Raw genomic sequence first — 16,845 nt, forward strand, 5'->3', positions numbered from 1 at the left:
CTGCGACATTTAGGGCCAACTTTAAAGGAGTGATCCTCAAGTAGGAAAGCTGTTACCAGCCAGGCATGGTAGCACATGCCTTTAATCCCAGCAGTGCTGAGACAGGAGGATCGAGAATCCAAAGCCAGCCTCAGAAACTTAGTAAGGCCTTAAGCAACTTAGTGAAACCCTGCCTAAAAATAAAATAAATAAAAAGGGGTGAGGATGTGGCTCAGTGGTAAAGCCCTCCTGGATTCAATCCCTGGTACAAAAAAAAAAAAAAAAAAAAAAAAAAGTAAATTACCAGCAGTTTAGGGTTGAGGAAAGGAATGACTAAGAACAACATTAAGATTTGTTTTTTTGTTTTGTTTTAAGTAATATCAGTTTTAGAAGTTACTTTTGGATACCTAAGACATTTCTTCTGCATGGGGCAGGGACACAAATCATTTGGATGGTAGAGACATACGAGCCGCTCAGGATTGCAGGAGCATGTGAGAGCAGAGAGAAAACATGTTGTTCTGCATGCTGAACACTGTCGCTCATCATCAGGAACAAGTTCAAACACTTCTTCTTCTGACATCAAGACACCCTGAAATATAATTTATGTCACCAGATCAAGTCTTTCCAGTTTTTAAAGCAAAGAACTTAAGCTGTATTTTTCTACAGATATATCTCTGATTTAAGGCATAAATATGGAAGGTACAATGGTATGACATGAAAATACTTCCTAAAAGTAACCATGACTATTTTTTTTTTATGACTGAATCTTTAAAACTGGGCAAAACTTAAAACTTTGCTGTTGCAGAATATATATATTTGAGTGATAAAACTATAAAGATATGCAAGGAAATAATTACTACAAAAGTCAAGATAGTTTTTGGAGGAGAGAAGGGAAATTTTAACTGGGAGGTTAAGAACTGTAAGGCTGTCAGGTCAAGAAATAAAGTTTCTCAGTTTTGGGGATAGCTGACTAACTTCTATTTCTTGACTGAGTGCTGAGGAAAAGATTTACCACATAAATTCATGAAGATACACACACACAACACAAGTTTTATGTGCTTTTTTTTTTTTTTTTGTCTTTAAAACAATAAAAAGATTTTTTAAAAATTACTGCTCCCATAATTTGAACCAGATAAATTAGTAATCTGAGGATAACACTGATGTGTACAAACATATGTAAGGACAAAGAAGTATAAAGTTACTGGAACTATGAAAATCAAAATACTTCAACAAGATGTCAACAGAAGAAAGTCAAATCAAACAGAAAGTAACAGCATTTGAAGTGCATTCTACCAACACTTCCATTTATTACACAAGAGTTCCCTTTATGGTTTCTGCTTATTTGCGCAAAGTACTTGTAAACCCAATTTTGCTGTAAGAGCAATTTTTTTTTTTTCATTAAACAAGGTGGGACCCTGATAATTTTTTCACTGGCAGAGACCATCTAGTTCCTTCATCATTCATTTTGGTTTTGATTAATCTAGACTGACTACTGGCTATACTCCTATCTTCAAATTTTCCCAAGCTAGCATTTACTATTTTCTTTAAAAACAAAGTTTTCAATTTTTCCAAAATGAATCACAGAAGTTTTTAGTTTATAAGAATTTATACAGCTTCAGAACAGCTAACAAACAAGAAACATTAATGTGGCTACTAACAAGATTTCTGGTTGCTTCAAGCAATTCTACACCATTTCACAAAGTGTACATACTTTAAGGACTATTAATCCTAAAAGATACCCTAAACATAAAATTATTTTTTGGATAATGCTATAGATTACGTCCCTCACACTTTAGAGATTAACCGTTAGCATAAGGATATTAAGGGATCAGATAAGTTATGTAGTAACTTATCTATAGTTATCTTCCTAACTGCCCATTTCTTCAAATTTTCTAACCAACAATTTTTTCTTGCAATACATTCTAACATATTCTAAGGTTTATATTTCTGATAATATATTTTGAAAAATCATAAATTATCAGGAAAGAAAAAAGAAACAAGCTAGAGATACAAATTAAAAGGCTATTTTAAATAATCCAGATGAGAAAATTATGGAATTGAACCAGGATGGCATAGAAGTAAGGAAAAAGAGGGATGAGAAGTGTAATAAGAGACACTGCCAAAATGACAACAAAAACCTTAAATAACATAAGAGATAACTATGAGGGAAATGGACAAGTCAAGTCCACACCAACTTTTTATATCATGATCCTAGCACTTAGTGCACAACTAAGAAAAAAAAATAGTTTGTAAAAGGGTGCTGGCAGTAGTTATGGTATTTCCAGATGGCAGCTGAGGAGATGAGGGAAAAGATAATTAGAAGTAATGGCAAGGTGATCAAAGAGGCTGGAGAAAAGAGTAGAGCAAATGTTAGGAAAAGAAACCAAAGAAACAATATATAGTATATATAGTACAATAAAGAGATAATGGGAATAGAAAACAAAAGGAAAAAAAAAAAAAACCACTGGGATTGATGATAATAAAGTTACCACTAGTAAACTTACAGAACTTCAAAAATACGATAAGAACAGAATGATGGTAATGATGAAAGGAGAATGATGGTAATGATGAAAGGATAAACAGGAAATAAGAGCACTGGTCATAGGAAAACCACTCATGAAGATTACTAGGAAAAGGTAAAATGAAAACTTCTCTCAAGATAGGAAAGACATAGCTGGGCATCTTGGCACACACCTGTAATCCCAGCAGCTTAGGAGGCTGAGACAGGAGGGTCACAAGTTCAAACCAAGGCACGAAGCAACTCAGTGAGATCCTGTCTCTAAATAAAATACAAAATAGGGCAGGGGATGTGGTTCAGTGGTCGAATACCCCTGAGTTCAATCCCTGGTACCAGGAAAAAAAAAAAAAAAAAGGCAAGACACATCTCAAGATAGGAAAGTGCATAGTGCAAAGAAATGGCAGCACTAAGTACCTGGAACAAAGTTTTAAGTGGAAGGTAAATTTAAAGGAAAAGGGTTTATAGAGAAATTTGATGAAAGTGTCATAAATAACATGGTAGAGGATCAGGAAATGTGATATATTCAAATTATGAAAAATAAAAAAATAATGTACCATTAAAAACTCAGGTTAGCTGCGCAGCAGCACATGTAGCACATGCCTATAATCCCAGAGACTTGAAAGGCTGAGGCAGGAGGATCCCAAGTTTGAGGCCATCCTCGGCACCTTAGGCCCTAAGCAACTTAGTGAAATCCTGCCTCAAAAAATAAAAAGAGCTAGGGATGTAGCTCAGTGGCAAAGCATCATTGGGTTCAATTCCTAGTACCCACAAAAAAAAAAAAAAGAAAAAAAAAAACCCTCAGGTTAAATGAAATATGAGATGAGTACCAACCCAATATATTTAAATTTCAAAATTAAGACTCCCACAAAAAGAAATTCCATTTTTTAAAAATTATAATAAAATTAAATGTTTGAGAACAAAGGTATAAAGTGGCAATATTTTAAAGTGAAAATATTAACTACCAAGCATATTGTTATACATCTTCAAAAAAGTAAATTCTTGTAAAAATCCACATGTATCTTGTGTTTTTCTTGTTTCTATCACAGGTAATTGAAACAACTAGAAAAACAAATCTAACCATTCAGTCCACTAACCTAACTTCTTAAAATAATCAGCTTTAAATATTGTGTAGTAATATTACTTCTACTATATAGTTTTATATTCTGGTTAAGATTTTTCCCACTTATGCCTACAAAAAAAGTAGTGAAATATCAGTTTTACTTTTCAGATCCAAATCACTATATCATTATAGTATTTTCACTTAGCTTAAACCTATACTCATTCCTCTTGAGATCCTTCCAATCTAACAATATATACTATCAGTCGTTTTTGAAATAAATTTAGAAATACACACAAACTTCTTAATTTTAAGATTAAACAAACATCCCTAACGGAAAGGTTACTTTCAAAAAAACTTGATTTCAGTCAAAGGAAAACAGGCTTCTACTGTAAGCATCTAACATATGTCAAAAAATAAAATGTCTGCACAACGTACCAGGGTATTTTTTTAGCTATTAAACATCTGAACTCCTAAAAAAGGAGATCTCAAATATCCTCCTAAGTGAACTTGAAAGTATAAGTGATATATGCAATAAAATAAACTTTGATCCATACCTCACTTCACAACAAAACTAAATTTGAGGGTCTGTAGGTGCAGCTCAATTGGCAGAGTATTTGCGTAGCATGTGTGAGGCACTGGGTTTAATCCTCAGCACCACATATAAATAAATAAATATATAAAATAAAGGTATTGGGTTCATCTACAACTAAAAAGTTTTAAAAAAATTAAATTGAAATAAGTCAAATACCTTAATATGAAAGCTAAAACTATAAAACTTCTAGAAAACACTGGAGAAAATATCTCTGGGACTTTGGTTAGGCACAGATTGGGCTTTTGGGGTTGGTGTTTTAGATACAACCAAACGTCCAAACCTTAAAAAAAAATTAAGCTGAACTTCATAAAAATGAAGAATGTCTACACTTGAAAAAGATACTGTTAAGAAAAGGAAAGGTCATGATTACATGAATGATGTGAATCTACATTGTGTACAACCACAGAAATGAAAAGTTGTACTCCATTTGTGTGCAATGAATCAAAATGCAGTCTTGTAAAAATAAAAATTAAAAAAAAATTTTTTTTTAACATAAAAAGAGGGCTGGGGATATAGCTCAGTTGGTAGAGTGCTTGCCTTGCAAGCACAAGTCCCTGTGTTCAATCCTCAGCCCCCCCCCCAAAAAAAAAAAAAAAATATATATATATATATAAAAAGAAAGAAGGAAAGGTCAAACCACAAACCTAGGAAAAATACTTTCAAATCACATATCTGGCAAAGAATTTGTATCTGGAATATATAAAGAACTCTGAAAATTCAATTAAAAAAAAAACACCTTAATTACTAAATATAGCAAAAGATTTGAAGAGAATCCTCCCCAAAGATAAATAGATGGCAAATAGGTATACTAGAAGATGTTAAACATCATTAGACATTAAGAAAATGAAAATTAAAACCACAATGAAATACCACTACAAACCTATCAGAATGTCTAAAGCTAAAAAGCCTAACCATACCCAGTATCAGTGAGGAAAGCATATATCACAGTACAAATTTTGTATCCAAATGTCTAGAGCAGTTTAATTTTTAACAGCCCAAATTTGGAAACAATCCAAATGTTTATTCACAAGTGAATGAATAACCTGGGATGCATCCACTCAATGAAAAACTACTCAACTATAAATACATGCAACAACATGGATGAATCTCAAAGAAATTAAGCAGAGTGAGAGAAGCTAGATAAATGGGCACAATGGCATATGCCTGTAGTCCCAGCTACTTGGAAGCCTGAGACAGGAGGAACACTCATGCCAATGAGTTCCAGACCAGTGTAGGAAACATAGTGAGACCCTGTTTTTTTAAAAAAAGGAACAAGACAAAAACATAAATTTTACGAATTATGTAATTCAATTCATACAAAACTAATAAAAACCTAAAGAAAGTAGATTAGTAGTTTGGAGTAGGGTGGTATGGAGCATGAGGAAACTTTTAGAGGTGACAGATATATTCATGATCTTGACAGTGGCAATGGTTTCTTGGGCACAGAGAGACTCAAAACTTACCAAATTGAATATATTAAGCATGCAATTTACTGTATATCAATTATACCTCAAAAAAGCTGTTTTAAAAGTGGGGATACAGTATCAGGCACAGAGGAAAGAGCAACATTACAGAAGCAGGAGGGAGAGATGGGATGCAGCTCAGTGACAGAGCACTTGCCCAGCATCTACGAAGCCCTGCATTTGATCCCCAACACTAAAAGAGGTGGGGGGGAGGGAGGGAAAAAAAAAGGGGGGAGGCAGGCTAGCTATTTAGGAATGGTTACAGAGAATGGGCCAATATAAGGCTTATGACACAGATTTGTCTCATTTATTTCAATGTTTCAAATGTTTCATTTATTCTAGGCATTCAAAATTCTAACCCTTGTCAGGGACGGTGGCACACACTTGTAATCCCAGATACTCAGGAGGATGAGGCAAGAGAATCCCAACTTTAAGGACAACCTGCACAATACAGTAAAAGATCCTGTCTCAAAATTTCTAAATAGGGCTGAATGTAACTCTGTGGTAGAGCACTTACCTAGCATGCAAGAGTCCCATGTTTCAACATCCAGTACTGGAAGGAGGGTGGGGAGAATAAGCCCTAACCCTTGGTTATTCAGTCTTCCCTATTCATTAAATTACTAAATTATTTACAAGGGGGAAGGACAGATTAATGTAATCTGACCCTCTACAATCACTAAAAATATAACTATTATACAATATAAGGCTCAGAGGAAAAAAAGAATTTGAATTTTCTTGTTTAAAGAAATAACACTATATGTTAGATTTTTGCTGGAATGGGTAACCAGGCTTTGTACATGCTAGGCAAGTATCAATGGACCATACTCTCAAACCTTTTTTAAATTTTGAGACATGGTCTCACTAAGTTGCCCACGCTGGCCTTGAACTATGATCCTCCTACTTCAGCCTTCTGAATAGTTGGGATTATAGGCATGTACCACCATACTCAGCTTAGAAAATTTTAAAAGATAAATACATTACCTAAGAAATTCTACCTGATAGGATTCTAATTTTAAAAATCTAGAGATGATGACATCAAGTTTTCTAAGACTTTTCAATGTGAAGAAAACAAAATGGAGATGATAAAAATATAAAATCTTCAAAATTAGTGACTTCTGTGTTCAACATCTAAAGGGAACAAAGGTGAACCACTCTTTTCATAGGTTCAGTTTTTTTCTTATTCCATAAGTAGTATCATTTATAGGATATGTGGAGGGAAAAAAAAAAGAAAGAAAAACATACAGGATATGTGTTCAGGAAACTCACCATTTGTACAACAGACTCCCTTAAACGTGTTTCTTCTTCAGTCATAAGAGTCAATTCTTTGCAGACCATAGCAGCCAGCCCCACATCTAAACATTCTGGATCTGCTGCCATCTTGAAAATGAGTTCCTCATGTGAAAAGACACAATGACGCCTCAGTCGGCGGTAATGATTTACACACTGTCGTCCAATAGGCAACTAAAAACGAGAGATTTCCAAATCAAATCACTTTTATAACATATTTCAGAATAGAACCATTATTTACCCTTCAAATTCTCCTTTTTAATATAAGACAGAATAAAATTTCCATCTAAGAAGCAATTATAAATAAACCTGCTATGAACCAGTTAGAATTTCAAAGGCCCATCCCACAGAAAGTTTCTATAACCTGAGATGATAAACTTTGGATTTAACAAGTTATTTTTCTGCTTATTATGTGTATCAAGAATCAGGGTTCCTTGGCATATAATGAAGTGGCAAACTCTATTAGACCAGTCTAACATGGCTATTCTTATAGGAAAATATGAATATTGTAAAAATAAATAAGAATTATAAAATTTCCAGGCATAAAGGGTTAAGTACAAGTATTTAGATTCCTAGAACAAAAAAAAGTATCAAACAAATGCTACCAGAAGAAAAAAAGAGAAATGAAAAGAAAAAGAGAGGAGAAATACTACTTAAGCAAACCACACTAACTTTTTATATTTTTGCAAGAAAAAATGCAAAAGATAGTTTAAATTTTCTCATCTAGAATCATCTAGAAATCCTTTTAAATAACAACCAGCCTGGCAGAAAGACAAAACAGGGAAATGAAATAATAAAATTAAATATTTTGTTTCCATAACAGTGAAATAAATGGCCGAAAGACCACTTTTCATAAATCAGTAAATAATAGGTATATAGCTCAGTGGAAGAGCATGGCCCTAACATGCTCGAGGATGTGGGTTAGAACCCCAACAGCACAAAACAAAGAATCACAGCAATAACAAAAAAATTCATTCTTTAAGATAATTTCTGAAAATTTCTACAAAGATCAAGTTAGAAATCAAAGTATGATACTAAACGCACTACACACATGAGCATGCACACCCATTCTAACTTCTACTTCTTTTCTATGGCTAAAAGTTGTTTTGTTTGTATTTGGAACTACAATGTAAAAGAAAGAAAATAAGAAAACGAACTTTTAAAAACCTTCCAAATCACCTCCTTTTGAGAAAGGCAGAGAGGAATCACAGGACTCAAAGAGTATGAGGTTATCTCTGAATCAGGGATGCTCTTTAAAGAAACAATCACTTCCAAAAATATGTATTTTTAATGTATGATTAGGAATAATATCATCTATTAACAACATATAACTTTCATATCTTAATTCTATTCTTTTTTTTTTTTTTTTTTTTGCAGTGCTGGGGATTGAACCCAGGACCTTATGCTTGCAGGGTCAGCACTCTACCAACTAAGCTATATCCCCAGCCCTCATATCTTAATTCTTAAATGTTTAATTTTTAAACATTTCTCACACTACTACAATACAAGAGCAAGTAAAAGAAAAACCAAACGGTTAAGACTGGGGATGTGGCTCAGTGGTACAGTGTTGCCTAGCATGCATAAGGTCCTGGGATCAATTCCCAGTACAGCAAAAAACAACAAAAAACAACAAATAAACAAAAATAAAATCTAGGTTTTTCATAGTTCTTAGTTATTAAAAGAAATTCACATAAAACAATTATTCTTTGCAGCTTATAAAAATTAGTACCACTGCCTTATTCCAGAGATAAAGCTATTTTAACTTTTCATTATATCACTATCTTCTTCTAAAGATTATCAAGGACCCTCACCCACAACATTTGACCTGCTTAAGATTATAAAGTGAATTTATTAGTATCTTTATATACTCAGTAAGAAACTTAGGTCCAGTGAAATTAAGAGCTACCCAAAATCAAATTCAGTTACAGTGAACATGTTAAAGGCAGAAACCAACCCTAACTCATATGTGAATCATCCTGCTTCCTACCCTTCACCTAGTCAAGTACCAAGTACATCAAAACAGTCAATAAATGTTAGCTGAATTTTTGAAAACAGATCTCAAACCCAAGGCAAAACCCAAATTTACTCATATTCATGATAAACTATTCCAAAGCCCAATAAGAAGTTTAAAATTACTGAACTAAACAACTATTCACAATGCAGCCATGGTGTATACCCACAGTCCTAGCTACTCTGGAGGCTGAGGCTAGAATGAGTTCAGGAATTTGAGGACAACCAAGGCAACACAGCAAGACCCTGTCTCAAAACCAAATTAAAATAAAATAATACTGTTCTTTATATCATCTTATTCACTAGCCAAGAAAACAAAAAATTCTCTCTATGGTTAATCATATAATTTAATAAATTAGGGTAAGAACAGAAAATATGAGATCCACTATTAATAATTTTCTCCATAACACTAAGAAGCATCAAAAACCTGCATCACGGGCTGGGGAGATAGCTCAGCTGGTAGAGTGCTTGCCTTGCAAGCACAAGGCCCTGAGTTCAATCCCCAGTACCACCACCAAAAAAAAAAAACCTGCATCACTAAAAAAAAAATTAAGTCAGTGGGTATTACAAATACGCAGTCTTTTCCCAATCAATATAATGTAACCATAACTAATTATGGTTTGCTTTTGTTTTGTTTTTGGTACCAAGGATTGAACTCAGGGGCACTCAATCACTGAGTCACATCCCCAGCCCTATTTTATATTTTATTTAGCGACAGAGTTTTGAGTTACTAGTGACTCGCTTTTGCTGAGGCTGGCTTTGAACTCTTGATCCTTCTGCCTCCGCCTCCTGAGCAGCAGGGATTGCTGGGATTACAGGCATGAAGTATGTTTGACATTTATCTCAAACAAAAGCAAAGTAGTAATCACTGGCATTATCATTTACACATTTTAAGATTCCAAAGTGCTCAGATAAAGCAAAAGCTAAAGGAGCTATATACTCCCTCAGAAAACAATCAACTGACCATCTGAAGTTCAACAGAATGGAAAAAATAATAAACATGAGAAGTAAAGAGCCAAAAACTCTTCCAAATAATGTGATGAAATCTATACTTTTAAATTACAACAGCCACTCATCTATACTGAAATATTCATGGACACCACCCAGAACCCAGTTAAGCAAATACAGCAACTAAGTTGCATTTTATAGGGGTGTTAGTGGACGTACAACAGCCACTTGCTATAGAACAGACCCAGTCAGCAGTACAGAAGTTCACAGCTTCAGCAAAGTTGTAGCCCTGGTTAAATCCAGAGTGATAGGCACGAGGAAATGTCACAACAAACTCGCCAGCACACTGATTGGTCCTGTACACCTAAATGCAAATTGGGAACAGGAATACAAAAAAAAAAAAAGAAAAAAGAAAAGTAACAAGAAAGAGACAAGATTTTATCAGTCAGACAGATCCAGAAGCACTTTCTAACCTAAAAAAAATAAAGCATTATCTTAAGACATATCAGAAATAACATCAGAGTTTAAGAAAAAGCTAGAGGCCTGGGGATATAGCTCAGTTGGCAGAGTGCTTGCCTCACATGCACAAGGCCCTGGGTTCGATCCCCAGCACCACACACACACACAAAAAAAAAGAAACAGAATTCTACCTTCTTAAAAGTCACTAATAATACGTTATAATTTATAATAGTTAGCAACCAAAAGAAATTCTCAAAGAGAAAATGTTACTCTCACTGAATGACTAGTCTTCTAACCTAATAAATATTTTACCATTTAGAGAAATGCTTTTATTCATGTATTGTAAATACTAGGAAAGCATTAAATTTTCTACTACCTTTGCATGATTTTTTTGGAAACTGATACATTATGAAACTGATACACTATACATTATGAAATAATCCCCAAGTTAGTTTTCCTGAATCTTACTTTGTTTTACAATACTATGTGTGTCTTGAAAAATCACAGATTCTATTATAAATTCACTTTAGGGACAAAGTAACCCTAAGACTGTTAATCTACTTTTCTCATTAAAGTTAAGACAAATATTTGATTTTATGTAGCAAACATTTTATTTACATTTTATCAGGTTTTGGTAATTTGAGAATCATTTTTAAAAACAAATGTAAAGGAGAAAAGTTATTCATAGTATATTTTACTTCATTATCTCATGTATTAAAAGTTGTTAAATCTTTATATTAAAAAATAAGGGTAAGACTTAGTAGAGCTAACACTTCAAATACCTGTATCTTAGCTAAATAGCAATAATAAAGAAAATGAGATTTTTGTTCAAACCAGGAAAAAAATGGTTTACTGAAAACAGAAGGCTGTTTGAATACGTAGCTATATATAAAGTATGATTCATACTTCAAAATATTCCTTCTGGGTTGGGAGTGAAGTTCAGTGGTTGCCTAGCATGTGAGGCCTTGGGTTTAATCCCAAGCATTCCAAAAAAATAAAAAAATAAAAATAAAACATCCCTTCTTACAAAATAAGTTCTTCCCTAATTTAGCTAGGAATGACAGAATCTTTCACTTCCAGTTACAAAACAAATGTGATTCTATCCAATCAAGAGCTAAAATAACTTTAAAAACACTGAAGGTAGATACAAAAACTCACAGGCACACCATGCTCCATTAGCACATTGGGGTTCATGATGGTGACTAATTGATGTAGGAGATCAGGCTGAGATTCAAATAACTCAGGTGCCAACTCTCTCATCACCTCCTCCAGTTGTTCTGCAGCATGAGATGGCACACCATACCATGTCTTTGGCTCCCCCCTAGCAAATGAAATAACTTGTTAGTCAGGTAGAGCACAGTATCCACGAAGGCAGGGTCTCTGAATCAGTCCACTAATTTATCAAGAACTATGTCTCATTCCACAGCCAGATTAAAGCCCTGAATCCTGATAACCACCTCATAAATTAGTTCTATTGTTTACAATAGGAAGTAGGGCAAGACTATATGAATAGGTAGGTGCACATTTATCATAACTATTATAGGAACAACTCCAAGGACATGAACTCTTTAAGGAAGATCAGTAATAGTATCTTTGAACAGGAAAGACACTACATGAAAAGCACTGTTCCACATGATAATGACAAGCTGTCTTGATTCAGTGGTCCACTGGACATTCCTATTCTCCCCACAATAATCAAAATAAAAAGTAAATGATTTCTAGAATACCTGTAAGTTTAATTTATTTCTATGTATTTATTTAAGTTTGTTATCCAAAGAAAAAGCCAAGAATAGGAATTTGTTGAAACCATGAAAACCTTATGAACCAAAAACATGGCATCCTTGATCTACTAGATTTTAGTACACTAGAGTTCATTTAGAATACTAATTAGTCATACACCAAAGAAATGAATTAGTCAATTCATTTACAGAACAGTTGTATTTCTTAATCCTCACACAATTCACAAGACTCCAGACCACAACTGTCCTCCATAAAACTTATTGTGATAATAAAATATTGTTTGTGATGGTCAATACAGTGGCCCCTAGTCACTTTCACAAAAGTAGTTACTGCAATTGAAGTAAATTTTTAATTTTTCTTTCTCTTAATTAATTTCAGTAGCCACATGTGGCCAGCAGTTATCACACTACCCAGCACAGCAATGAAGTAGAACAAGAAAAATACCAGTTTTTCACTGTATGCTGCCATCCAAGTACTATCTTCTAAATGAAGACAAAAATATCATCTAATTAAGATATCAAAATAGGGCTGTGGCTGTAGCTCAGTGGTAGAGTGCTTGCCCAGTGAGGTACCAGGTTCAATCCTCAGCACCACATAAATAAATAAAGGTACTGTGTTCATCTATACCTAACAATTTTTTTTAAAAATTTTAAAAAAGATATCAAAATAGTAGGCAAGGAACTAGGTAAACAAATAAAAGCTGTGCAATACAAAAAAATTCAGCAAATAAATTGAATGACTGCATGTGTAACTTGGGCACTTTGAAAGAAATGCTACTATAAAGAAAAACATTTGAATATTTCAACTACTAAAGGTTAATCAGATCTCAAAATTATATAAATTTTAATCATATTTTTGCATATCAAAATATACCAAAACTGGGTTGGGGATGTAGGTCAGCGGTATGGGGCCTTTCTAACATGTATGAGGTCCTGGGTTTGAGCGCTAGTACCACCAAAAAAAAAAAAAAAAAGATATCAAAATAATTGTCATGTGCACCTAATAACCATCATTTCAGCTAAAACTTCAGGCTGAACTATGTCCACATACTTTAAAAGGGGACAGTGTCCTGAGACACATCTCCTTTTCTCCCCTATACACTATCCTACTTTTAGGTAGAAAATACTTCTGAAGTCAGTTCTCCTAATACATTACCTACTATTATTAAATCTTAAAAAGAATAATAATTATCAGGGCTTGAGGTATAGGTGAATGGTAGAACATTTGCTCAGCTTGTGCAAGGCCCTGGATTTGATGCCCACCACACTCATGCCTCAAAAATATCACTAAGTACATATGCTACATTGAAGACAATACATACCAGTGCAAGTAGTTAATGGAATAACTCCAATGATCTTCAATGTGCCAGCAAAAAGAAGAGAAGCACATTCCCACATAGAGCCATGGTACCTTCATACCAGAAATGTCCACATTAATATGTGCAAGAACAGATTGCTCCAGGACAGGCATGTTATTCAAATTCCAACCACAAAGTGCATATTCCTTAAAAAAGAAAAATGGTAAAAGAAAGATAAGAAATGAGAGCTCAATAGAAATCTCAAGAGAATTTTCTCAAAATAGGAAGTATTTTATGACGTCTACCATAATCTAGTCCATAGACTCTATTCTACTATCACCTATAATTAATCTAGCTATATATTTAATCCTCTCTCTCTTCTAGGCTCTATTTAGATTTTCCTTTATTTCAGATTCCTCTAGTTTAATCTAAGCATATGAGCAAAGCTCCAGTCTATCAGTGAAATAGTGTCAGACCCATTTTAACAAGTCACTACTATAGTTCTAGTTTATCTCCAGTGGCGTAAGTTCCCAAAATGTTCATATCATATGTACTGAATGGTGCTACGTTACAAAACACAAGAAGATGCATAATCATGAATTTGTGGCAAAAACTGAAGGCCAGTAAGATTCAGAAAGTCACATCATCCATCACTACAGACACTTCTATAAAGATTGGATGGATTATAACAGTAACTAAGAAACTTGATTCATGGTTAAACTTGAAAGAAAGGGGAATTCCCAGTTTATAAATACAGATGAAACAATGCCAGAATGGAAAAGAAAGTTATTCTCAGAGTACTCTTGGGGGTACCTAATGGAATATAACTGCGGAACTGAGTTTCAAACACCCACCCCTGCATACAACATGCAGAGCAGTTTTCAAAGTGGGGATCAGAGAATTCATGAAGTCAAACAATTTTCATAATAATTCTAAGATGTTAGTTGCCTTTTTCACTAAAATCCTTGCAGCAGTGTGTTTTTTCCAGAGAAAACATGGTATGTGACAAGACACTGAATGCAGAGGCAGAAATGAGAATCCAATTGCCCTTGTTTGGTTGTTATTGAGGATTAAACCCAGTGGCACTTTACCCCCTGCCCTTTTCTTTTTTTTATTTTGAGACAGGGTCTCTCTAAAATTCTTAGGTTAAATAGCCAATGAAAAAGTTGAAGGATTTGTTAATGAGAAGACAAGATTTGAGGAAATTAATCATAACTGCAGCACAAAGAGAACAGAAACTATAAGGTATAGTTAAGAGTCATAAAGGACAGAATAATAAAGTTTAGGAACTCAATAAGAAATAACAAGGATCCCCCAACTTCGCCCTCTTTCAGCATAAAGTAGTTTGGAGATTGTTTTTCCATAGAAATGGAATGTATAAATTGACAGTGGGAAGGGTAATAGTGGTCCACTTTATGCTTTGACTATAGCCCTTGCTTTTCTACAAAAATAAATAATAGAGAGATACAATTTCTACCCAATAGGCTAAAATTAAAAAGAAGATAAAAAGAAAGATAAAAGGATTTCAACAGATACTATTAGATTTTTTTTTTTGTGGGGGGGGGTTGGTTAAACACCTGGTTGGCTGAAAAAAATCATCTAGTTGAAGAGATGAGGTCTACATACAAAAAAGTTACAGTACAAGGCAATATATATTAAATTCCAAATGCAGACATAAGTGTAAATTATACAGTTCTTCAGGGGACAATAAATTAGTAGTCATGATGGGTTTGGATTACTAAGAAAATATCATGGAAAAGGAAGAACCTGAATTAAGCTTTCAAGGATATCTAAGATTTGAATAGTGGTTGTTCAGTGATAGAGCACATTGTAATCATGCATGAAGCCCTGAGTTTAAGCCTCAGCACCAAAACCAACAAAAAAGATTTCAATAAATAGTCTAGGAGGCAAAGCTACAGGAATGTAAAAGTAAATTACAGAAAGACAAAATATACTAGACTGGTTGGTGAAAGGGCAAAGTGAAAGACTAAGAAATATAGGAAATAAGACTAGAAATAAAGATCGGATATTTAATCTTAAATTTTAGACTAAGAAGCTTAGATTTCATCCTATATCAATAGGAAAATAAAACAGATTTTGAAAAAATAAAACAAAGATAAACACTATCCCTAAATATTTTTAAACTTTTGATCATAGAAAATTTCAAACATAAACAAAAGTACAGTTCCATGGTAAATTCCCACTGAACACATCAATCTTAATATTTTAAGTGAAATCAGTATCTATGATATCTAAAGATTGCCAAGAGAAGTATATAGGAAAGAATAACACCGCAGACCTGAGATTGCTATCCTTCAAAAGTCCTGCTTAAAGTCTGACCTGGGCTGGCATCTAGAAATCTGAATGGTGAACAGTCCCCTACAGTAATATAAAACTTTTCCTAAATGATTCAAGTAGCTCACAGTGCCCAGACTGTTTGTACTATATGGTTTATGCTGCATGGTGGCTTTTCTCCCTTCTGGTAGTCTGTAGTTTTGGTACATGTTTGGCAAAGAAAGGGTGTTTATGTCACCAGCTTCCAATAAAAACCTTGGGCACTGAGTTTCTAATGAGTTTTCTTGGTAGAAAACACTTCACACTTGTTGCCACATTTTGATTCCAGAGCGATTAAACACTTTTTTGGGGGGAAGGGGCGGTTCTAAGAATTGAGTCCAGAGTCTCACGCATGCTAGACAACTGCTCTACAACTGAACTACATCCTCAGCCTTTTTAAATTTTGAGACATGGTCATGCCAAATTGCTCAGGCTGGCCTTGAACTTGAGATTCTCTTACCTCTTGCATTAGCCTCCTAAGTAGTTGGAATTATAGGTATGTACTAACACACCTAGCTAAGTACATTCTCCCTCCTCCCACTACGCCCCCTTAGTGGGGACTGAACTCAGGGGCACTCTGAGTTACATCCTCGACTCTTTTTATTTTGAGACAGGTTCTTGCTACATTGCTGATGCTGGCCTTGAACTTGCAATCCTTCTGCCTCAGTCTCCCCAATAAACAGGATTACAGGTGTGCACCACTGCACCTAGCAGTACATTCTTTCAACTGAAGACAAAATTCTTAAATTACTACTAATTACAAAGGTAAAGAAAAAGTGGCATGGACCAAAGTAAAGAGATATGAATGATCATCTCAATTCAGCTTTACACATCTCTGACAGGACTTCCATATATGTTACAATTTAAATGTACAGATGAAAAACAAACTGCCTGGATATAGAAGGAAACATTTCAGACTCATCAATAAAAGGTAATTAAAAAAAAAAAAAAAAAAAAAAAAAAAAAAACTATAAATCACTTTCCAGATTTTAGAACAGAAAAAGCAAGGCAAAATTTTCAGTGCAGTTAAAATTTTAAGCTAATTATTTTGAAATGAAGAGTTAAATAGTTCTTAAAAATATTTTAAATTGTTTTTAAAACTATGATTAACATTTAAAAATAAATATAATACATACTTAATATTTTTTAAAGAACCTG

At 34.0% G+C, this 16,845-nt stretch overlaps 1 protein-coding gene across 1 annotated transcript in view; it reads right to left on the bottom strand.

The window, feature by feature from the left end:
• The window catches only part of KDM5A (lysine demethylase 5A), a gene marked incomplete at its 5' end in the record, with an annotated part of 88,282 nt that overhangs the window by 38,714 nt on the left and 32,723 nt on the right, over nucleotides 1-16,845 (bottom strand). The window contains 5 exons of the mRNA XM_079142376.1: nucleotides 387-568; nucleotides 6,879-7,073; nucleotides 10,102-10,221; nucleotides 11,475-11,637; nucleotides 13,378-13,559. Coding sequence (XP_078998502.1) covers nucleotides 387-568; nucleotides 6,879-7,073; nucleotides 10,102-10,221; nucleotides 11,475-11,637; nucleotides 13,378-13,559 — 842 coding nt within the window. The remainder of the gene's footprint in view (nucleotides 1-386; nucleotides 569-6,878; nucleotides 7,074-10,101; nucleotides 10,222-11,474; nucleotides 11,638-13,377; nucleotides 13,560-16,845) is intronic.

The sequence above is a fragment of the Sciurus vulgaris genome (genome assembly GCF_902686455.1).
Source record: "Sciurus vulgaris genome assembly, chromosome: 5".
NCBI classification, from domain to species: Eukaryota; Metazoa; Chordata; class Mammalia; order Rodentia; family Sciuridae; genus Sciurus; species Sciurus vulgaris.